Genomic DNA, 24,377 nt, shown 5'->3' on the forward strand with positions numbered 1-24,377 from the left:
TTTTGTCGCTTTATGAGGGAACGAATTTCCGGGCAACTTGTCAATTTAATCACCTAGACCTGTTTTAACCGGTTTCCTTGCCACATATACATTATTTGCCACGTCATTCAAGTCAACACTTCAAAAAGGATGAGAAGAAGTACACTCTTCCTTCTAAACCTAAAACCCCTCTCTCCCTTCACGATCTCCTCGTCCTTTCACCTTCCCTTGGCAAGACATCAAAAACCAGACTTGATGTTTATGGGGATGTCACCGACCTATATGGGTCTCGTCATCGCTGCAACAGCCGATTTTCTAATATCGGTTCACCCAGAAACAATAGAAGACACATGTGGTGAATGGAAGAGATTCAAGAGAGGATAAAGATCTGGTTGTTGTTGATGAGTCGATCGTTGTTAACAACAAACCAAAGAAAAGGAGACATAGTGGTAGATCGAAAAAGGAGAAATCGATTTCTTTCTGTTTCATTCCATCCCCAAGTAAGAATAAACAGATTTAGCACCCGACAACTACAAGACCTGTCAGATGTCGCTGTCGATTCTTGGTTAAAGTTCAAAAATTTACCAATACAAGAGAACAAACTTATGCATCTAAACTTATATTCGAATTCACATTAGAACACAAATAATCTTCAAGATTCCGGCTAATTTATGTTGGGTTTTCTTGAGATCCGAAGTTTGTGAAGAGGAAGGAAGAAAAAAAATACAAAAAGCTCAAATGGAACCTCCAAGTGGGCTTTTGTTGCATCTATGGAACTTCATCTGTTTCTTGCCTTACTTCATTGGCCTTCTGCTTGTTGGCTTTCTCAAAGATCACCCCTTTTTCATCTTTTGATCATATTTGATTATTTTTCTGTTTAACATCCTCACTAATTAACTTGTGATTCAAATGGGTGTATTTGATTTCAGGTGCTATTGTTGCCCCAATCGTTTGTGTTCTTATGACAACCGGAAATTCCGTGATTGTTCTGGGTCTCTGACCAACGCATGCTGTCTGGGCTTATTTTTGCATTTTAAGGTCTTTTCATTTTCCTATTTAACTTTGGTAATATTCTTTCACTTTTTTTACATGTTTGTGGATGAAAAGTAATAGCCACATCTGATTCTTAAAACCTAGATGTAGAGCGGAAGTGATTATCTAGAATCTAGATGGTGACGAAAGAATTTGAGAGAGAAAGAGAGAGAAAGATCGATGTGGGTCCAAGGTTATGGGCAAATTCAAAGTCAATGTCGGAATATTGGTCAACAAATAGCAATTTGTCAAAGAGGTAACCGGATGACCCCTTCACTTTGGCCAAAATGATATAATCGACCAGACAAGCACAACTTCGTTCCCTCATAAAGACACAAAATTAGTTTAAGGACTTAAAAGGTCAACACTAGAAAGTTTGTAGGATATTTATGTCATTTTCCCTTATAATATAGTCTAATTTTTCATATGCTTAACAGAGATTTAGGAGATTATTTTATTTTCTTTGGGGTGGAAAAGGAGGATGGCAAGCTTTTGGTGCCTCATGTATTTGAAAATTCTTGAATGCTGTGAAGGTTCTTTTTGTTTTTTCATATAAATCGTTAATAAACCATTTGTATTGTTTTTTCATATAAATCGTTAATAAACCTTTATTTTTTATCTACTGTATTATTTACTTTTTTTTCGTTCTTGAAGCTTTCTTTATAATCGTAAGACATTTATAAACCATTTGTATTTTTTTTCCAGAGCCATTGGTATTATTGTGTATTTGAGTCTAAGTTCGATTTTTCTGCTACTCGTTCAATATTAATCTCAAATGGTATATCTGTCAATGGTATTGGTAAATACCGTCTAATTTTTTTCATCTGCTTAACTAAGGTCTTTGAGTTATTGTTCAAATGAATTAGTATTACCAATCATCATTATCTTTTTCATAAGCTTGGAAAGTTTACTATTCCATAAAGCGGTAGTTCTACTATTTCTTTACAACAATTAGTGATACATGTTAATTGTAAGAAAGACCAACATATTTGTATTTATTTATTTATTATACATCCCACTCTCAATTCTTTATGCTATAACATTGTACTTTTCATGGTTTTCCCATTTTCACGATTTATTTTCAAGATAAATGTGATTTAAACTGGGTGGATTTCTTAAAGTTCAATGTTGTAATAAGAAAAAATAAAAGTAGGATGCTTTAATAGACAAATTACATGAATGTAGACATACACCCTTATGTTAAAATTTGAAGCCTCTAATAACGGTTTTTAATAGGATATACAAGGGCTAAATGCAAAAAGTAGCAACATCCTTTTATTTATTTGTGACATAGCAACAAAGTATATTGTTATTCATTGTTCTATTTATATACATCTTCTTTTTTCAGTTTATAAAACGGTGAAAAGATGGATGCTACGCTGAAGGTTGCAAAATTGCTAAACAGATCCTTATTAATGTCAAGTGTCATTGGAACAAATTTTAGCTTTATCACTTTCTATTTTCATATTTGACTTTCTATGTCTCATGTTTATGGGGTTTTGTGCTCTTGAATTTTTTTCTCGACCTCAAATAAAATGTTTTTAAATAGCAATGTACTTCATTTGTTTATGGATGACTTTTATTTTCAATTAAAAAAAATTTGACCCGTGCAACGCGTGAGACTCTTTACTGGTTATCATTATTTTCCTATAAAACATTCATGTTCTCCCAAATAGGGATATCTCTCTTGTTTTCTTATTTGCCCAGTTCGCTATAATGAATATTTGGATTTAATTTTATTGTTAAATTTTTTTAAAATTATGTTTAATTTAAGTTACTAATCATATTATAATTATTATTATTTTACCTTTTTAATGAGATAAGATACAATTATAATTTATAATTATTATTAAATAAATGATAATTTATTATTTGTTTATGTTTAATAGAAGAGTAAAATAGTAATTCATTTAGATTCATACAATACATCAGGTAAAAAAGAAAACAATATTTAAATCAATAACATTTTATCCATACATATATAATTATTAACTAGGTTATAGTTAATTAAATTTTTGTAATAAAAGCTCATAATTATTAACCAATTATTTTAAATAAAATATTAATTAGATTATTTATGTAAAATTATAATCATTGATTCAAATAAATATATAAAATTACTTTTGAAAATATAATAGGCATTTTTTGTAAGACCCTGTTTATTTATTAAATAAATAAACAAAATTATGAATGCATAGTAGCCCTAAAATAAATAATTATATAGCAAGGTATTAATCTCGAGAAGCTAAATGTTATAATTTTAGAAGTTGAGGTTAAAAGTGTAAGTTCTGGATTTAATTTAAAAAGGATTTCAAAAGTCGGGGTGCGTTTGGTAATTAATGGAGTTAAATTGAAAAGATTTGAGAGCTTAGGGGGTTGGTTGGTAATTTCAGGACTTATTATGAAAGGAAATTATGGGATCAAGGGCTAAAGGGGAAATATTGGATTAAGAATGAAAGAAATGTTATGGGGAGGGGCCGATACTGCCATTATGGATGGATGTTTCAAGGGTGTCGGGTATTTAGTCTAACCCTTAACCCTAACCCTAGGCGATGGAACAGCCATTATCTTCCCTCTTTCTTCATGTCCGGTAGCCGCCGCTACCTATGGAACACCTCCAGCTGTCGCTGCTTCGCTGAGGAACTCCGCCAACGGAAACGTCGTTTCGACCGGTTTGGACGCCAAGGCCGACAACTGAGTGCGTATTGTTGCTGTGAGAGCCGGGAGCGACCAGAAAATCATTGGTAAGCCCATCTACCACCTTCCCCTCTCCTATCCTTCGCTATTTCCGGTGAGCCGGCGTCGTATATATCGATTGTTGTCGTCTGCAGCCTTGTGGTCGCCGTTTTGAGTCGCCGCCGCCGTCTGTCGCCACCTCTGTGGCATTCCGACGATGGTCTGGCACCTTGTAGGTGGCTAATTGTGTGTGTGTTCGCCTTTATGGGTTGATTTCGGAGCTAACAGTGGGATATGTGTGTGTTATTTTAGGCAAGGAAGCAAGGTAAACCGCCGCCACCACCATGTGAGGTGGTGGCTTTCATCACAACCGCCGATGTTGCCGCCTCGAGATGTCCGATAGGGTGTGTTTTTCATGTCCAACATGTTGTGTGTGTTGGTTATTGCTTCAGTAGAGTGGGTGTCATGTAGGGTGTGTTTGATGGCCGGAAAATGGAAAAGATACCCACCATGGCCGCCGGCCATGGTGGCTGCCACCACATGCCACCGTCGGCCGCCATTAGGTTGTTGTATATATGCTTGTATTAGTGTGTGTGTGATTATTTGGGGTTTTAGCATTGTAAAATGTAACCGGAAAGAAAAAAATAATGAAAAGAAACTCAAACCACCACCGTAGGGTGGTGGCTGCCGCCGTGTCGGGTGGCGGTGTGCTTTGCCTCGTTGTGATTGATTCGTATGGGGTGCTTGAAACCCTAATGGGCCCGAAGAAGCCTTAATGAGGTTAGTGAAACCCTATTGGGCCTAATAAAGCCCTAGTTGACATTAAAGCCCAAACATGTGTCTAATGGGCTTAATGGACCCTAATGGATCCAAGGACTTAACTAATGGGTCTATTGGGCTAAGATGGGTTGGAAACCCTAATTAGGGTTTAGAAAACCCTAATATTGGACTTATGGGCTTGGACTTATTGAGACCCATTTGTGGGCCATTGGAATAATGGAATTGTGTGATTAAGCCCAATCACACCATATGACTTATTTAGAAAAATGATAGACTTAATGGATTAAGTCCTTAATGGGTTAAGTGAGAAATACTTAACCCTAATCGTCATTTTATGTGAAACCCTAATTTCACATGGGTGTATTGTTGGGCCTTCTATTGGGCCTTGAGGATTGCGTTATTAATGGGCCATCCAAAGTCAAGCAAATGGACTAGAATATTTAATGGGCCTAGGGTAAGGCCCATGTAAGGGGTTTGGGCCCAATTTGGAAAATTGGGCATAGAGGGGCCACAGTTTGGGCCTTAATGATTATATGATGTTGGGCCTTAGAATGAGACCATGTATAGGCTTGGGCCCAATTTGGAAAATTGGGCCATATGTTGGACTTTGAGTCTTAGTCGACTTTGGGCCTATGAATTGGGCCTTGGGCTTGAATAAGCCAAGCTAGGGGTAATGTAGTAATTACCCAAAGCATGTACTTATGGTTATGTAGTGGAACCCAATTATTAATTGGGTGATGTTTTGATATTGACAGATCGGGAATCTGTCATCCAGTAGCTGGGGTTGAGTCTGCGGGACGTCAGCAGTATGGAGTTGAGTCTTCGGGACTTCAGCAGTGCGAGGTGAGTTACCCTCCAGTAGGAGTGGGTCTACGGCCACAATGTCGACCCACTAGTAGGAGTTAATTGTTAGATGATTGCCTTTGTGATAATTATCTGGTGTGTTGTTATCTGATATGCTTTATGTGCTAGGATGCTATGACATATGTGTTAGTAGCGGTAGGGGTGATATAGCCCATAGTTACCGGTTGAAAGATACCGAAGGGGTAGATAGTACCCCAGGCATGCCTAGCAGTATGATCATGATATGTTATTATGTGGTAGTGGTAAGGGGTGAAATAGTCCCCGGTTACTGATTGAAAGATACCGAAAGCAGTTATCGGTTGAAAGATACCGAAGGGGTAGACAGAACCCATGTATGATATGTTATTAAGTGACCATTATGGTTATGATATGCCATTATGTGATTCAGTATGTTTATGTTATGTTATCATGGAACCAATATGTTTATGACATGTTATTATATGATAGTGGTGGGGGTGAAATAGTCCCCGGTTACCGGTTGAAAGATACCAATGGCGGATACTGGTTGAAAGATACCGAAGGGGTATACAGAACCCATGCAAGGCTTATCTGTTTGTTTATGATATGTTGGTATGTGATCATTATGTTATGATGTTAGTATGTGATCGATATGTTATGATGTTAGTATGTGATCAGTATGCTATGATATTAGTATGTGACCAGTATGTTTATGATATATTATTATGTGATGGTGGTGGGGGTGAAATAGTCCCCGGATACCTGTTGAAAGATACCGATGGCGGATACCGGTTGAAAGATACCGATGTCGGATACAGGTTGAAAGATACCGATGGCAGTTACCGGTTAAAAAATACCGATGATATTATGTGGTATGTGGTATGATGAGGGAACTCACTAAGCTTCGTGCTTACGGTTTATAATTTTGGTTTCAGGTGCTTTGTTTGCAAAGGAAAGGAGCCGGCTTGATCGCAGCGCATCACACTATGTTTTCCGCACACTAGATCCTTGGGATTATACTCTGATATGGTTTCATAATATTATATTTTGATTATTCACACTTTGGTTTTATGTAATAACCTAATTAAAAATGAAATTTTTGGCCTTGAATTTTGGGTTGTTATTGTTTTTATTTATGAATTATTGAAATAAATGATATTGTATAATGAAATTTTACATTATTTGTAAAAAATAAAACAACCACGACAACTGAAGTGAATTAAAAATGATATATGGAAAATAAAAAAACTAAGTTGTTCGAAAAAAATGAAAAAATGTAACAAATTGCAACTAAAAATTAACAATAAAGTTTTATTAAAGCAAAAAAGCCTCAGTTTGAGAAAAAGAGGAAGAAAAGGTCCAGCAAGGAAAGGAAAGCACTCGCTTTGCTACTCAAACTAATTGGATTATTAAAGCAACAGATAAACAAGTAGTTTTCATTAATATGAATAAGTATAATGCTGATTTATGCACCAAAAAATATAAAAAAAATGTACCCTGATCTAATGGGGTATTTTGGTCTTTTAACAAATAACAGAAATAATGGAATTGAATTACTTTCAAGTATTATACTTTGGTTTTAATTCTCGTATTTGGCTGCCAATTTCTAGATTCCATGACAAAATTACATATAAAGGTGGAACAAACAACAAAGTAATAAATCCATAAGGTTATTTTTGATATTACCAATTCCCATGTCTAAAATTTTAAAAGGGACAACTCGTGTAATTTTTCTGGGGTTGGCTAAAAAGACACCTCATTTTTTCATATAGACACCTTATTTGAATTTTAAGATATTTTTATTGGTTAAATTTATATTGTTTTCAAAAAAATAAATTATAATTAGTTTATTATTGGTTGGTTTTAGTAAAATTATTCATAGGGTGTCTGTTTTGCATTAAAGGGTCGATTATAAATACTAGCGGGAGAGCATGTACCATTGTATTGTAGGCATGCGAGAGTATCGGCCATTAATTGCTTGGGCATAGTCTGATTGCTCTGTTCACTTTTCTTATGCAATTAAACATTTATCTCTGCCTCTGATTATTTTTGTGTTATTTCTCTGCCTTCAATTATTTTTATATTATTGAGTTTAAAGTGAAGGATTCTATCACTACACTTCATCCCTCGTACATACACGAAAGGTTATTTAGCAAACTGAAGTTCAATTTTGTTCATACACATTTGCATTTTGACAAAACATGACCCAAAATTACAACTTCTTTATCTACGTCATTAATATGTTACAAAGTTGTAACAAAATCGTATAGCTTCTCATGTTAGCCAACATGACTTTGATTTCAATTGCCACAAGGTATATACTAAAACGAACCATGTGGCAAGTTTTCTTCAAACACATTAAATAACTAGTAATCATTTGGCTCTTATAAAATATAACTAGAGGCCACCAGCAGCCACCAGGAACTTCTGTTTGCTTACTGGTTCCTCATGCAATGCTACAACCTCATTCACCTTTTCAAACAGTTCCTCAAGCTTATTCACACCATATCTTTTACAATCCAGTGCTTTTTTGTATCTTTGCTGATATATTTCCTCAAAACAACTTAACAAAATCTTACAAGAATAACTCACGAGTATCTCCTGCAACTCATACCTAAACTCATTCAGAATTGCAATACTCTGTTCTTCAACAACCACTCTTTCATCATCATCAAACTCATCATCATCTGAAGATCCAACACCTTGCTTTCCTTTCTTATCATCCTTTATGGTGCCCACTATTGAACATTTCTTGAGTAACACAACCTTCTTTTGTCCATCTCCTTCAACACAAATCACATCACTCATCTTTTTCAAAAGATTCACGAGTTTCCCACTTCCATACTCTGAAACATAAAGGGGTCTTCCGAAACTTTTTTGGTATTCAGCAGGAAGACGTGCAAGAGGTAAACTTCCACCGGAATGTTCTAGAAGCTTCATTAGTTGACCTTTCAACCCAATCAAATCTCCAGGCTGGACCCACATCACATTATTCGAATTCGATGCAGATGGAAGGCTATATGATTTTGATAAATTGTTGCATTCAGGAAGTGAAATCCCTTTATATACAATTGCTTCTTCTTCGTTTTTAGGTTCATCTATGTTTTTAACATGAGATCTTGAAGGTGTCACAAAGCCTTCTCCACGAACAAGAGCATGCCAATCCCAGACATAACTACCAGCATTACTCAAAGCAGAAGAAACAGAAACACCAACCCTAGATGGAATCACAAGAATCATAGTGTATCCACGTTGACCAAGTACATGAAGTGCAGGAGAAAAGTCAACATCACCTGAAATCAGCATGATGGAAGAGGGTGGAGGATTATCAAGAGCAAAGAGAAACATGTCAACTAATATTGCTTTATCAGCAGCGTCTTTTCTTCCATTTGGTACATCTATGAGCTTCACTCCAGTTCTTTGACACCCTTCTCTTAATCTTCTAGGGAAGCCATTAAAGTCTCCATATGCAGAGAACATATTAACAGCTCCTTTGATTATGGGGTGGACACGTAAGGCCATTCTAATATTACCTGCAACATCTTCTGGACGTATGTCATTGGGAACAGGACAGTTTTCCATGTCCCAGAGTATAGCAATTGGACCATCTAATGTGTTTGTGTTTTTCATTAACATATGTGGTTGATGTTGTTCCATGGATCCTGAAGATAATATTAAAGCTGATGTCATTCCATTCGCCATCAGTAGCTCACAGAAGCTTTCAAGCTACCTGTACAATGCAAACATGGAATATCACCAACATTTTTCAATGTGAGATCAATTGCTAAAGCTTTTTAATTGTTGTAATGAGGGAAGAGTACCGAAACGCTGAAATTGATGATTATTTTGATACCAAAATCAAAAACCTGGAATGCTTATTATGTAGCAAATTAAATTGAAATTCATCAACAAACAAGATAGACGAATTTCTTAACAAAAATGATTGCAGGTTCTTCGAACTACAAAATTGAACAAATCAAGAAAAGACTAAAGATCGGAAAATAAATTTATTGACGGAAGAAGTATTCATCCAATCAATTAAGGAAACGAAAAAATTAGACACATCAAATATACTCAAAGTGACGGTAACTGAACTTAAAAAGACAGTCATGATCAATCAGCTGCCGCATGAATGCAATTAGGACGATCAACAGAGTAAACCCTACGAATTAAAGATCTCAACCTAAAACCGTGATATATGTAAGAAAATTATGAAACCGAATATACAGATAGAGGTGTTGGTACCTGACGAAGTGGGAAGTTTCTTCCGATTGTGGATTTTGGGAGGAAACGAATAGATGAATTAGTGGTGCTGATCGGTGTACAGCGATTAGTAGAGTCCGATGACGACGATGGTAATGACGGTAACGGAGTATTTTCGTACCAAAGTCGAGGAATTATTGTAGAAATTTAGTACTGACCGCCACAATATATACACACAACCGACATAGTGTTATGTTCCATGGTTCTTGTTTTATTAAAAGACAAAATTGCAAAAATGTCTCTATTTTTGTCCAAATAAAAATGGGATAATCACTTAGGAGAGTAATTAGGTTTCCAGTTTATTCATATTAGGTCATTAAGGTTATTTTTTTGTGCGTAATAGACCAATATGGTTGTTATTACCTTTTAGAAATAGTCCTTTACCGGTTTTAACCGGTAAAAATGACTATTTGTGAACGGTAATAACAATCATATTGGTCTAATACGCACAAAAAAAAAAAAAAAAAAATTTAGTGACCTAATACGGACAAACTGGAAACCTAATTACCCTCCTAAGTCATTAACCGTAAATTTAAAGACATTGAGAATATATGACCATCAACAGTAAACTAGTTCGTTTAGAACTCGCGTCGTCTCATATAACCTGCTACTCCTTTATATGGCGAAGCTCTTCATCTATGGTCGTCCCTTTGGGGACATCCGATAAAATTGGAACGATCCAGAGAAGATTAGCATGCCCTCTGCGCAAGGATGACACACACAAATCGAGAAACGGTCCAAAAAAAATTTTAAACCCTTCGTCGTCTTCTATGGAACCCTAGTTCCATTTTCAAATGCTAATAGAGTTCAATTGCAATTCTTACGTTTCGGTAGTTCATCTACTGAAGTCATGCTCAGACAACATGTGGATTCCATGGTCAGATTGATCTTCTTGTTGATGTATTCAACCATTTGTGGCAAGTAAGGGTGATCTTTCTTTTTATAAAGTCTCCTTTAAGTTTTTTATTTTTCCTGTCATTAAGTTTCATGCTTTATAAACTTCCGTTTATGTGTTGTATATAGTCTGTATGTGTTTGTTTATGTGCTGATTTTTGGTTAAATTTGCAACTTCAGTTTCTTAGTTCATGTTATGGTTTTGCTTTTTATAAAATAATTGATAATAGGCATCCTTTGCAAGTCCCTGTTGATTTTACATTTCCATTCGTTATCAAATGTAGACATTGATGAGAGGTATCAAAGTGAGATTGTATTTGTACATATGGATGTGTTCATGTAAACATTTAAATGACAAAAAAGATGTTATTGATAAAATATTGCATATTTATGTAATGAAGATCATCAATCATATGAGTTTTTGGACTTAGAAAAGGTTGTGAGATAAGTTTAAATGGAAGCAACTATTTTCAGTCAAACAAGTCAGTCGCATTGATTAGTAAGCATGTTTTCTAAATAATTAGGGTTAATAACTTAGGAGGGTAATTAGGTTTCCAGTTTGTTCACATTAGGTCACTAAGGTTTTTTTGTGCGTATTAGACCAATATGGTTTTTATTACCGTTTAGAAATAGTCCTTTTTACCAGTTTTAATCGGTAAAAAGGACTATTTCTAAACGGTAATAACAACCATATTGGTCTAATACACAAAAAAAACACCTTAGTGACCTAATACGAACAAACTGGAAACCTTATTACCCTCCTAAGTCATTATCCCAAATAAAAAGTTTGGTAGTTAGCACTTCAATTTTGTATATTTAATATGGTTTTGGTATTTTTTTTCTTTTGGTTTTGATCCATATTCTAAATCAAATGATAAATATGTTCTTAAATAATTTTTTAAAATTTTTTTAATTATTTTATTATTATTCTAGTTTAAAAAAAAATCACACTTATCCACCCTTCTTATCCATTTCCCCTCTACCTTTATCACATGTAAAAAAAGCCACCGGACATTCCAAGAGTCAAAGATTTTCCTATCCATTTCCCCTCTTCAGCCACCAGGGGTCGTCGCCCTCTCTGTCGCCACCGGCGTTTAACAATGTTACCCTTACCCTCCGTTCAAAACATTGACCATTCGTACCCTTGACGATGACCATTTAATTTCCTTCCATGTTTCATATCCGACAACCACAAATAGTCCCCCTCAAGATCCACCACCGACAACTTTACATGTCAGGCCACCGTCATTGTCAGACCACCACCGCCACTGAACCCTAGCAGAATATGTCTGCCTTCCGGGTTCTACCCTTCATCTTCTTCGGCCTTTGTACCAGCAGAAGCAGAAGCAGAAGAATAACACAAAGAGGCGACGAAAACCTTAGGCTTGCCCTTCGTCGATTGAGATATTTACTCGTCGGAGTCCAGGTCTAGAGTGTACCTTCTCGATCCAGCTCGAAGCTTATCGGAGTTCATTTAAGATAGTGGTGGCGGCGTTGACCGGTAGTGGTGGTAGCTGAAAACCCTAATCGCTAAAAGATAAAGGACAATGCCGGTGAAGGTGGTTTGGGTAGGTGATGGTGTCAGTGAAGATGGTTTCGATAACTACACTAGTGGTTTTCGGCAAAAATGACGACATTGGTGGAGGTTTCCGGCGAGAACATTGGGTGTAGTGGTGGTTTTGTGGTGTTGCTGGTAGAAGGGAGAGGACAGTCGACGTGGAGTAGGTGTGAATAATTTTTAATTTTATTAGTTTAATTATTATAACAAATAAAAAAATGAAAAAAATTAATTGTATTGGCATAAAAGTTTTCTTAAGTGGATAAAGACAATAGTCACTAAAAAAATTCAAAATTGGACCACTAATGTACCACCAAGTTTTTGGACCAAAACTACTGTTTTTTGACAACCACATTTGACAATTTTTGAAATTTTGTCTTTTATTAGCATAATGTTTATCTTTTATTGAAACTAGTTATGAAAAAATACAATAAAATGATAGACATGAAATATGTTCGTACTTTAAAAATAATCGAAAAACAAAAATAAGAATTATATATGTTCATTGATTTCTTATGAAATTTTATCAATTCTAAAAAAATGAAACAATATCTCTAAAAAAATATTCTGAAAATCAAATGACGGCTTCGAATGCATTCTCGTGAGTTTGTGCTAAGAGGGTGTGGAAGCGAAATTTGACGGGAATCGGAAAATCACAAGAATGAATAAACCAAAAACGAGAAGAAAATATGTTTCTACTGAATGAAGTAATAAGAACACTAAACAATTGTAAGGAATCTCTCTCTCTCTCTCTCTCTCTCTCTCTCTCTCTCTCTCTCTCTCTCTTTAAATAAACTAAAAGTTAAGTATAAGAACCAAAAATTTAGAAAGTTTTGACTTTGGCTAGCTTAATAATTGACCGAAATGACACTTTGGTTATTTAGAGGAATTTCATGAATTAAGGTGTAACTTCATGAAATTTTCCAATATAAGTTTAAGTCACATTTATAAGATGAACTAAGTGAGTTCAAGAAGAGAAATGCAAGAGATGATGCATTAGAGGTGGAATATGAAATGTTAAAATTATGATTAATTAAGTGATCATTTTGACATATAGAGTGATTAAGCTCTTAATAGGTTAAGACAGGTTCTAAGGATTTCTAAAGAAGATGGAACAATATGCATCAGTTGAAGAATAAAATCCAAGGATAGTTAGTTTTCACTAACTAACAAAGTGAGTTATAATTCACTCTCTCACTAGATTATGTATGCATGCTTATATGTTAATGTTATTTGTATGTATGTTTGTATGTTAATGGTATTGTGTCAAATACCCACAAGATACTAGGTAAAGATAAAATGTATGTTAATGTTATTATGTATGTATTTTTATGTTAATTGTATTGTGTCAAATACCCACAAGATAGTAGGTAAATATAGAATGTGATTACATGAATGGTAATCATGTAAATGATTATTTAAGCATGGTTAGATGTTCAAGGTATTATGTTAAATACATACAAGATGTTAGATGGAGATAGATTATGATTATATGTTTATAATCATGTAAATAAGCATGTATGTATGTTTAAAGCATGTATGTGTAGTTGAAGATAGAGTATGTATGTGAGGTTGAGATATAGTATGTATAAGTGGTTAGATATCGATGGTATTGTGTTAGATAACCATAATAGATTAGATGAATATAGAGTATATAGGGGTGCAAACTCGGCTCGGGCTCGTTTAATTTATATGAAGCTCGAGCTCGAGCTCGACTCGATTCGAGCTTTCTTGAATTGAGCTCGGCTCGAGCTCGTAAAGAATTATACAAGCTCGGCTCGGGATCGGGCTCGACTCGATTTTTATCTAACATGCCTAAATAAGCTTAAGCTCGGCTCGAACTCGTTAAGAAGCTCGTTTACCAATATCCCAAATCCATAATTCCCCTAATATGTTTTTATTTTAATATATATAAATAATAATAAATTATATAATACTAGGGCTCGATTAAGCTCGCGAGCCTAATCGAGCTTAATGACATAGCCTCGAGCTCGAGCTCGTTTAATAAACGAGCTTAATATTAATCTCGAGCTCGGCTCGGGCTTGTTTAAAATCGTTTTCGAGTCGAACTTTTAACGATCCGATCCCGAGTAGCTTGCGAGTAGCTTGACTCGTTTGCACCCCTAAGTATGTGTAACATCCGAATTTCCAAGTATTATGTTTGATCATTTATTTTTGAGTAAAAGAGAGGGCCTCGACGAGTTGAGTCGTAGACTCGTCAAGTAGGACCGCGATTGCTGACTAGATTAATGAGCGGACTCGACGAGTCGGCGATGGTGGACTCGACGAGTCCTCGCTGCGGAATGAAACCCTAATTCTCGAGGTTTGTGCCCTATTTAAAGGCCTTTATGGCCTCCATTTGCGGCTACCAGACCTGAGAGAGAAACCCTAGAGAGCTTGAGCGAGTTGTGAGAGAGATTGAAGGTCATTTAATAAAAATAAACAGGACCAAAGTTAATGTTATTTATATTTCAAGAACAAGTAAGCATGCTATCCTGAATATCTAAAAATGTCTTCACTTTTGATCCCTTTATCTGCCTTTTCATCAGCTCCTACGTGTAAAGCTTTACACATTAATCTCATCTACATTATCATCAACAATCTATATTAAAAAAACATCATTTTTATATATAAAAGTAAAATGACCATTTGTTAACAATGTTTAAATAAACACTAAGCAGTCATTGGTTATTTACCATCATTTTTACATTGAATGGTAAAAATTGTAATTAGACGATAACAAAAGTGTGTTTATGTGTGTTTATGTATGCAAAATTTAATCTAAACACACATTTAGCCACTTTATCTATACAACACTTAAAAGCAACTTTTATTTTTTTATTTTTTAACCGATTGAAAGTAAATGACCATTTTACTTTTTAAGTCGTGTCTCTTGCGTATAAATTCTATAAGAAACAAGATATTAGTCTTGCATATTTCAAATATTTTTGTTCTATAAACAAAGACTCTTTTTTGGACGGAACAAAGAGTAAATGACTTTTTTTTTTGGTAATGCAGAAGAATATAAAATGAAACACTACCAATTACCAATTTACTGGGCCTTTAAAATTTGACATAATTAACAATTCAAAACTAATGAAACAAATGATATTTAAAAACAATTGAAACAATAAGCTTTAAAATCTGATAACCAAATTAGTTGATCAGCAGCTTAATTGTCGAGATTCTGTTTTTGCAAAATCACATGAATTAAACATAATCTTAGGAATTATTTCTTATTAGAGCATTGGGTGTGGGCAACAAAATGCAACACCAAGTTGTGTCACCTCACATGCCACCTAAGCTAATGGTGTTATGACACCAAGTGGAGTAATGCTGTAATGGGCAACAAGATGCAACACCAACTTTTTAAAAATAAATATTTTTATTTATTATTTTTTTTTACTATTTTGTTTTTTTTTTGTTACTTTTTTTTCCATTTTATAATTTATTTTTTATTTATTTCGATTTTTTTTAAATTGATACAAATATTTTTTAAATATAAATAATAAATAAAACATAATGTTTAAAAATTATAAAAAAATTAAAATTTTTAAAGATTAAAATTAACATAAAGGCTAAATTACACATAATATCAAAAAAAAAAAAAAAAAAAAAAAAACATCGAAATTCAAAAAAAAAAAAGACAACGCTATTCGTTATCGTTATTGTTATCATAAAAGATATAATCCGTCAAATCCTCTCGAAGTTGTCTGTGTTTATTTGCATCCTGAATGTCAACAACGCGATGCAAATAATATGTTGTTCCTGGTTGAAACTGAACGTGTCTGGGCTCTGTTGGGATATAGTGTGCAATATTTCTCCCTTTATCTTCTACTACCATGTTATGCATTATGATACATGCATACATGATATATCATAAAGTTTCTAAATCCAATGGTCGTGCTGCATGTTCGACTATATGTCACTTCGCCTTCAGCACTCCAAAAGCACGTTCCACATCCTTACGTGCTCCTTCTTGTCTTCTCTTAAAAAATTTGTCTCGTTCTTCAACCGGGTGGCAGAATGCCTTCACGAATGTGGAATACTGAGGATATATTCCATTTGTAAGGTAATACCCATATTTGTATTCGTTTCCATTCATCGTGAAAGGAGCATCCGGGGCTTTTCCATTCAAAAGATCGTCGAATATTGGCGACTAATCAAGAACGTTGACGTCGTTGTTGGAACCTGCAACCCTAAAAAATGCATGCCAAATCCATAAATCTTGAGAAGCGACAGCCTCTAACACCAATGAAGGTGATCCGTGATGACCACTTGCGTATTGCCCTTTCCATGCTACCGGACAATTTTTCCATTTCCAGTGTGTGCAATCAATGCTTCCGATCATTCCGGGAAACCCATGACGTTCTTCATGCGCCGCATACAATTCTTGCAAATCATGCAACGAAGGTTTCTGCAAATACACGTCTCCAAAAGTTTCAACAACACCCCTTGACAATGTATACAAACTCTCTCTTGCGGTTATTTAGGACATTCTCATATAGTCGTCCATGGTGTCGGGTGACTCCCCCATAGCCATCAAACGAATGGCCGCAACACATTTCTGCAATGTTGTAAACCCCCGTCTACCTCTAGCATCATATCTTAATTGAAAAAATTCGTACATAAACATAAATTAACTACAGTTTAAAAATATATTGCATATGTTGTAAAATTAAAGAAACATGTAGTACATTTTTATTTATTTGGTATAAAAATATAGTAAAAAAATGATACCGGCTTTCCAAGGCGTTGGCGATTCGTAAGAACACATCCCTACTCAAACGAAATCTTCTTTTGAAGTTCTTCGCCCCGTATACACAATTATCCGCAAAGTAATTGCGATATAGATGTTCGTGTCCTTCTTCGCGATTTCTGTTTAACATCGCACGTCTTGTTAGTAGCGGGGCTGAGTCTGGTTGTAGCAGGTCGGTAGTGTAATAATGATACATCATCTTAAAAAAAATATCGTCATCTAAATCATCGGACGAGTCGAAAGGATCCATATTTTTTTTTAAGATAATTGAAAGTATGTAGAGAGGATAAGAGAAAGTGTGTGAAAATTTTAATAAAATGAGAATATTTATAGGATAAAATGTTTTTTTTTTAATAATTTTTTTTTTCAAACCGTTGCAAACTCAAACAGTCATTTTCTTCTGTTTCTTCCCGTCGCCACGCCAACGAGAATCACCTCGACGAGATGCAACGAGCAGGGGGCGGTGTTCCCCCCGTTACGACGGCATCGAGAGATGCCAGATCACCCGCGTCGAACCTCGTTTGGACCCATACCGACTACTCTTAGGCAGGGTTATCAATTGCTAAAAAGGGTAGATGTTCCTGTATTGCACTCATTTGCACAATCGTTTTATTTATTTATTTATTTCTGCAAAAAGCTAATTTGCTAATTTGCAACACATTCTTTGCAAATTCTATGCTATTTTTGATAAAAAATGTAAAACATGTTTATTTTATGATAAAAACTTGTTATTGAGTGAATATTATATTTTAAATTTTTTATTAAGTTTTTTCTTCATCGACTCTTACCCTTCCCCGACGAACGATTGTACTTCGCCTCTGCGGTTGCTACTGTCGATCAGCTGCTCTCTCGAGGTATTGCTTCCTCTGTCTGTAATTATTATTTGATCAATCTCCATTAGTATCCTCGTCTTTGGGGTTTAGGGTTTAAGATTTCTTTCTATTGCTTCGATTGTTTGGTATTAGTTCTTTGCTATGCACAAGTTATGACATCTGCATGTTTTCTTTCAAAAATGTTGATATTACTCATCTAAAATTTCTTCCTATTTACCCGAAGATGGTATGTTTTCTTTCTATAGTCAAGTCTGATTTAACATGCTCACCAACTATTTGTTAAAATGTCTGAATGACAAAATGCTTCAAATAGACTTCGTTAAAAAGCAAAAACCAACCGGTAATGAATGGTATTTGAGCAGTAGTAAATTGTCTCTGCAACTTTTCGACTTTATAAATTAAGAATCGACATGCTGCTATCATTTTCTATACATTCCATTGACTCTTGAACGTGCTGATCTTTTAAATTTTCCATTTCCAGCTCATAAAGATGATGCCATTTAAGGAATTAGTGGAAGCTTTGCGTTTTGTTTGCACCTCGTCATTTTGGAGAATGACCCTTCACTGGACATACTCCCTTGTATTTTCCTATATAAATCTGCTCACTCAAACCATGTTCACCCAGAAATCCGTATACCATCAATGTGTTGTTTCACCTCTACCTCCAATAACATCTGACAAACGTCTACCAATCTGCATCATCACTGGTGTAAGTGAAGTTGCAAACCCCTTAATAAAATGTTAAATTGTAGAAATTATTCAATTAACCCCAGTGTTCCCCAAAACATCTGTATGACATTTGAAGTTGCTAAAACGTTATATCATTTAACACTTGTTGTGATGTGTAAATTGTAATATAGGCAACATCTGGGTTGGGTGCTGCAGCAGCTCTTGCTCTTTCAAAGAAAGGCTTCTTTGTGGTTCTTGGTATGTTTATTGGGCCTGGCCCATTTCTCTTCTCTTAGCAAGTAGCAATTCTCACTCTTACTTTTACTCTTTTCTTTATCATGTGCCAAATATCAGAGATGTATATAACTGAAGTTTCGTTACATGCATGCAGCTGGAAGATCCTCTCATAAGTTATCAAAGGTATATATTGCATTCAGATTTCAGAATCAGAAGCTTATTATGATGTAATGTATCATCTTCTTCCTCAGCTCAAATATGCTTCTTGTAGTCAACTCAACTTCTTGTTTTGACTCTATGACAGGTTATGTCTGACATCAGAAGTCAAAGTGAAGAGGTGCAGCTTAAAGCATTTGAAGTTGACACATCATCATTCTCATCAATAATGAGGTTCAAAGAATCACTTGAGCAGTGGCTTTTGGAGTCTGATATGCATCCTTCTATACAACTTCTGATAAATAATGCTGGGATATATGCACTTACAAGCAGACTCACTACAGAAGGCCATCATGATCAGTAAATCATCTTTTCTTGTCTCTATATAATGAAAACTCATATAGTTTTATGAATAAAATTACAAAATGGTCCCTGTGGTATATATTGGAAATTACATGTTCAGTCCATGTTAAATCTTATGAAATGGCCATTTTACCCCCATTTTGTCTTTTTCTTTATGTGATTTGTTTCTTTTGTTAGGATGATGGGGACCAATTACATTGGGCCATTCTCTCTTACACAAGTTTTACTCCCATTTCTAAAGAATAGTCCAGTTCCTTCTCGCATTATTAATATCACATCCTTTACACATCGAAATGGTGAGTTTTTTCAATCTTTTTTCAGTTACACTAGGCTCTTTCTGTTATTATCAAACATGTAGTAGAAAAAGAATATAAACTTTGTAATGCATACATGCTTATTTTTTAGGTAATAATGTATTTACACATAAGTTTGTTATTGTTATTATTATATTAATGATAGATTTGCATGTTTCTCTTTTCTTCTACAGTATCTAGTTTTCAGGCAGATAAGGAGACAGTTTCTGGCAAGCGCTTATCTAAATTTAAACACTACCCATGTGCTGAGATCTACGAGTACTCAAAATGTAAGCATCTTAAATCCATTAGCTAAATGACTTCTTTACCCCTTCATAACATCTTTACCCCTTCATAATTTCTCCAGTATGTATGTTACTTTTTTCATATGAGCTCCATCGACAACTTCAAGGATCTGGATCTCAAGGAGTCTCAGCGATGTACGTGTTTGCAATCGTTAACAAATATATAGATGAATTGGATTGCACTTTTTTTTGGGACAAATTTACCCCTGATATATGTTTGATAACAATGTAGTGGTGTGGATCCTGGATTAGTGAAAACGAATATCATGCGAGAAGTACCATGGTGTATCAGGCAGCTTGCTTTTATTGTCTTGCAGTTTCTAGGCCTTCTTCAGTCACCTGAGGCTGGTGTCTCAGCTGTTATTGATGCCGCCCTTGCCCCTCCTGTAAGTTCTTTGAATTCTCTGAGAAGGAATGGAATGGAATGTCTCATTCCATTGGAATCAAACACACACACACACTCTGAATGGCTGAGAATTAATGGGAGATTATTTATTATTGAGTGCAGGAAACATCAGGATTATACTTTTTTGGTGGGAATGGTAGGACAGTTGAATCTTCTGCACTATCTTACAACATGAAGCTTTCAAGGGAATTATGGGATACATCTTGTGATATATTTCAAGATTCTATGCTGAATTACAACAAAGTTTCAGTTTCTAGTGAGAAGGTTGATTGATAAATGAAAACTGGTACTACCCCTTCTACATTTAGAAAGAAATGTCAGTGTTTCTGGAATATATATAACTTATGTTGGAAATAATGTACCGATGGTTAATTGTTATGGAAACTTTGCTACCGTGTTAAAACTTTTATCAAGAACGTGTCCTTATATTTATGCACAAATATACTTTCAATTTTTTTCTTAAAAAATCTCAAATTTATGATATGATGCATAATGGGAAATTTCAAAGGGAAAACCCTATAAGAAAAACTGAGCTTATTATATCTTGTTGCACAAAAACACCATTATATTGTTTTTGTTTCTATTAAAACCAAGGTGCTGTTTGTTTTTTCTGAGACGAAATGTCTGCAGTCTGCGGACCATATCTGTATACCTTTGCAGTAAAAGAGGTGGACTAAATGTCTGCATCCTGCAAAAAAGACTGTTTGTTTTAGGAGTTAAAAGAAAAGAGATTCCAGTGAAGGAATAAATTGATTAGTGCAAGTACATAATCTTTTAACTTTAAGATTTATAATATTTTTAATCGCAAATATAAATTACAAATGCAGAAACATATATACAAATTATGGAGAAAATATAAAACCAAACACAAGTATGTAAAGTGGCTCATCAAATGAATTTGTTCATTAATCTTTAGAGGTAGATTATTAATGTAATTCAATTTACACTTATTTCTACATAAAAGATTTCAAATTTATTATTATTATTATTATTATTATTATCATTTGTAAAAATAAGTTTTCGTATAAAATCATATATCTATATAACCGACCATGTTTACCATTTAATATTTTGCAATGAATCCCATACAACATATAAAACCAAACACAAGTATGTTTACCATTTAATATCTAGAAAATGTCTAAAGATGTTAGAAGACTTTAGTCCATATCTATGCCAAGAAGAGGACGCACATACCTTTTTAGGTCTGCAGTATTCCAAAAAAACAAACAGTCTGTGAAGGCTAATGTCTGCGCAGCGCAGACAAAAGAGGTCAAGAAGATCTGCAGACAAAAAACAAACACCACCCAAACCTAGATTTATGCTATGTGACTAGCAAACATACCTATGAGAACCGTTCCGTCTTTTGGGCAAGACATGATATATACATGGGAGAATTCTAGAAAATCCTCACTTAAATGCTTAAAATTATTTTATTTTCTTGTATTTATTTTGAACCCTTTGACCTTCGGGTCCGGGCCTGTTACCACCCGTTATTGCCGATGTGGCAGTGCCTTAACGACGTGGTAACGGGGTGAACACCCCCACCCATTATGTGGTATGCCGTTGTCACGATAACGAGATGCAACGTGTTTGATTTCTTTGACTTTTCCGAATTTGACCGTTGAACATCTCCATATAGTGCCTACTGCAATAAGTTGTATTCCCTTGTCAGGTTTTAAGAGCGGCGTAAGAGGAGCAGAGACAATAAATTCTACTAAACTCGAAGCGCATCTTCCCCTAGCCATAGATTAACCACAAATGTAATAACATGTAGGAGGTCTTTGGCTATAGTCGAACCTTCTCCACAAAGAGCATCCAAAAGGTGTTGAGCTCTCAACCCGCCTCTCCCACACGAGGTACCTTTAAGGAAGGATTTAATGCCCCCAAGGACATTGTCAACATCCACTAGAAGGGGGAGGTCATGAAAATATGGTGCTCGACATGGAAGGTGGTGGCTTGTATGGATGCTTATCCTCCAATTCCTTTGTGGTATCACCTCCGAATAGAGCGACCCCCTAGGAACATAAAACTTTCACTACTGTTGTAAAATGTTCATCGACAACCTTACGAAGACATTGCCTGAAATTAATGTTGCCCAGTTTTCTTTCCTCCTTAATGTAATCTTCTTTTTTGCCTTGTTGCTCCAGTCTTGCATTGTCAACTAAGTTTTTAACTAGCTTGGCGATACCATCTTCAGTCCCCCAAGTAGATAATACGCTCAGTATATTACGATGTTACAAAGACTTCCTATTGCCAAACTTACTTTCTTGCCTATTCTTAGGCCTAAGCACCTGAAGAGTACACCTAAGAAGAATTAACAATGCAACCCACGCTTCAACGAACCCATGATGAGCAACTACCTTGAAAAGGGCTACTTTCAAATCCTGAGAGAAATCTATATGACAATTATGAGGGATGCTTTTAACGGTGGTGATAGGTAGTTTAAAAATACAACCAGGTAGTTAAGCATCCAACATCAACCCATCATTGAGGCCGGTTTTCGGTTCATTGGGTGGCGACTTTGGAATGCTAACAATATGACCGCTCATGTCATCAACCTCGTCGATAAACTTAACCAGACCACCCGGGTGGTGACACGAACGAATCAGGGCATGAAGACTCATGCAATTCTCACATATCCATTGACCAAATGCTTGCAATGTTGCTGCCACAAACATAAACAATCCATGGTCAGAAGTAATAGCCTCTTGTAACACAACTTTGCGTTCATCTGTAGGAAGGTGTAAGCTCTTGATATGAGATATCAAACGGGAAATCCCTTTACTTCCTACAATACCATTCAGGCAACAATGAAACCCCCGAAAAGGACACACCCAAGTTCCGCTCGGAAACAAATGAGAGGACGCCATGAACACACAAACAAAGTTTATTTAAGCCTCAAGGTGAGAACCGAAATAGAAGCAGTAACCCAAAGGAAAATGTGACACTCCAACAAAAGGTTGGAGTGTGCACAATGAAACCAACACCGAGCACAAACGCTACATCTTGTTGAGTCTACAATTGGCTGCAACACTTGAAAACCTCATTTAGGCATTTTATCAAACACTTGGCGGACATAAAAGAAATACTTTGTGTGCACTAGGAAACCTTGATAATTTTACTTCGAGAGAAGAAAGCAATCAAGGCACTAAATAAAGTATTACTTCCTTCTTTGGCAGGGATATTTGATGTAGAGACCATGTTCTGAATCGAGACTCGGTTTTTTTTTTTTTTTTTTTTTTTTTTTTTTTTTTTTTTCCGATTGGCAGGTGTGCTTGTAGGGGAAGTGAATTGGTGATTTAGTGGGTTATATGGCTGGAAAGAGGTGTGAGAAACGGGTGGAGATGTGACAACCCGAAGTTTATTCCGTCAATGTAACCCACTTCCGTTAATAAAATTTATTTTTATTAAAAATTTTCCGTTAATTTTTGAGTTAAGTAAATCCATTTGGGTTATTGTTGTATTTTTCATATGCATCTGAAAGCAATAAAATCATGTGAAATACCCTCGAATTCTTTCGGAAAAATTTCTAGTTCACGACTAAGTCGGGTTACGGCCATTTAATCGGGTACAATCATAAACTCAGTTTGATGTCGGGATTGGGTGGATCCCCACCTTGCCGTGAACTCAACCCTATATAAGGGTTGAGTGGTCTCCATTTGAACCTTTTTCACACACCTTAGAGCTTTCTCTCTCTACTCTCTCTCTACAACTCGGGATTCGATCTAAAAACGCCCCTTCAAGCTTCACAACTGTAAGTTAACCTTCCTAGCTTGTTGTTTAGCCTAACATACTTACAAATTCATGATTTAATCATCCAAAAACCCCAAGAACATGTGTTTACGGTTTGGGAACATCCCAAAACCGTAAACACCCTAAAAGGGGGTTTTGATGCCCCAAAACCCTTCCAATGCTTGGCTTATGACCTAGAAACTTGCATGAAGGATCTAAGAACCCCAAAACATGAATTGAAGGGGGTAAACATGAGTTTACGGTTTGGGGATCTCCCAAAACCGTAAACACCTCCAAAGGGTGTTTAAGTGCCCTTAACACCTTGTATGGCTTATATTTAGGTCTAGAACTTTGCATGCTTAACCTACAACCACCAAAACACATAAAAATGGACAAACATGAGTTTACGGCCGTAAACTCATGATTTTACGACCGTAAACTCCCAATGGAGTGGTCCAAATACCGTAAACTCCATAAAGGGTCCATTTTAAGCCCCAAACACTTCCATAACCTTTGATTCAACCCTAGGACCTTTCTTGGTGAAGCATAAGACCTTTGAGCACCCAATAACACCACTCCCATGAGTTTACGGCCATAAACTCATGGGGATATGGTCT

General features: G+C 35.5%; 2 protein-coding genes, 1 long non-coding RNA gene and 1 other non-coding gene across 4 annotated transcripts; 3 read left to right on the forward strand and 1 right to left on the reverse strand.

Moving 5' to 3' along the window:
* The first annotated feature begins 3,542 nt into the window (after positions 1-3,542).
* On the forward strand, positions 3,543-6,399 carry LOC128134155 (uncharacterized). Its single transcript, XR_008232497.1, has 4 exons — positions 3,543-3,755; positions 4,000-4,467; positions 5,223-5,310; positions 6,225-6,399. It is a non-coding gene; the product is annotated as an uncharacterized LOC128134155 (long non-coding RNA).
* Positions 6,400-7,491: 1,092 nt separating this feature from the next.
* Positions 7,492-9,714, reverse strand: LOC111877617 (uncharacterized). The gene is made up of 2 exons (XM_023874137.3): positions 9,535-9,714; positions 7,492-9,019 (listed from the first exon to the last, which is right to left on the reverse strand). Exon 2 carries the CDS (start codon positions 8,989-8,991, stop codon positions 7,687-7,689), a length of 1,305 nt encoding a protein of 434 aa, XP_023729905.1. The 5' UTR covers positions 8,992-9,019; positions 9,535-9,714; the 3' UTR covers positions 7,492-7,686.
* Positions 9,715-10,196: 482 nt separating this feature from the next.
* LOC111878815 (U6 spliceosomal RNA) lies at positions 10,197-10,304 on the forward strand. The gene has a single exon (XR_002845944.1). It is a non-coding gene; the product is annotated as a U6 spliceosomal RNA (small nuclear RNA).
* A 7,160-nt stretch (positions 10,305-17,464) lies between these two features.
* On the forward strand, positions 17,465-20,441 carry LOC111877627 (uncharacterized). The gene is made up of 10 exons (XM_023874146.3): positions 17,465-17,617; positions 18,078-18,305; positions 18,457-18,523; positions 18,657-18,685; positions 18,807-19,018; positions 19,199-19,317; positions 19,509-19,604; positions 19,682-19,754; positions 19,852-20,005; positions 20,128-20,441. Exons 2-10 carry the CDS (start codon positions 18,087-18,089, stop codon positions 20,296-20,298), a joined length of 1,140 nt encoding a protein of 379 aa, XP_023729914.1. The 5' UTR covers positions 17,465-17,617; positions 18,078-18,086; the 3' UTR covers positions 20,299-20,441.
* The last annotated feature ends 3,936 nt before the right edge of the window (positions 20,442-24,377 follow it).

Source organism: Lactuca sativa, chromosome 5 (genome assembly GCF_002870075.4).
Source record: "Lactuca sativa cultivar Salinas chromosome 5, Lsat_Salinas_v11, whole genome shotgun sequence".
Lineage (NCBI taxonomy): Eukaryota > Viridiplantae > Streptophyta > Magnoliopsida > Asterales > Asteraceae > Lactuca > Lactuca sativa.

Excerpts from the sequence above, each read along its gene's own strand:
- LOC111877617 (XM_023874137.3), bottom strand. The coding sequence starts at position 8,991 with ATGGCGAATGGAATGACATCAGCTTTAATATTATCTTCAGGATCCATG.
- LOC111877627 (XM_023874146.3), top strand. The coding sequence starts at position 18,087 with ATGATGCCATTTAAGGAATTAGTGGAAGCTTTGCGTTTTGTTTGCACC. Across the intron at positions 18,524-18,656 it reads AGGCTTCTTTGTGGTTCTTG|CTGGAAGATCCTCTCATAAG; the intron begins GTATGTTTATTG and ends ACATGCATGCAG. Across the intron at positions 19,019-19,198 it reads ACAGAAGGCCATCATGATCA|GATGATGGGGACCAATTACA; the intron begins GTAAATCATCTT and ends TTCTTTTGTTAG.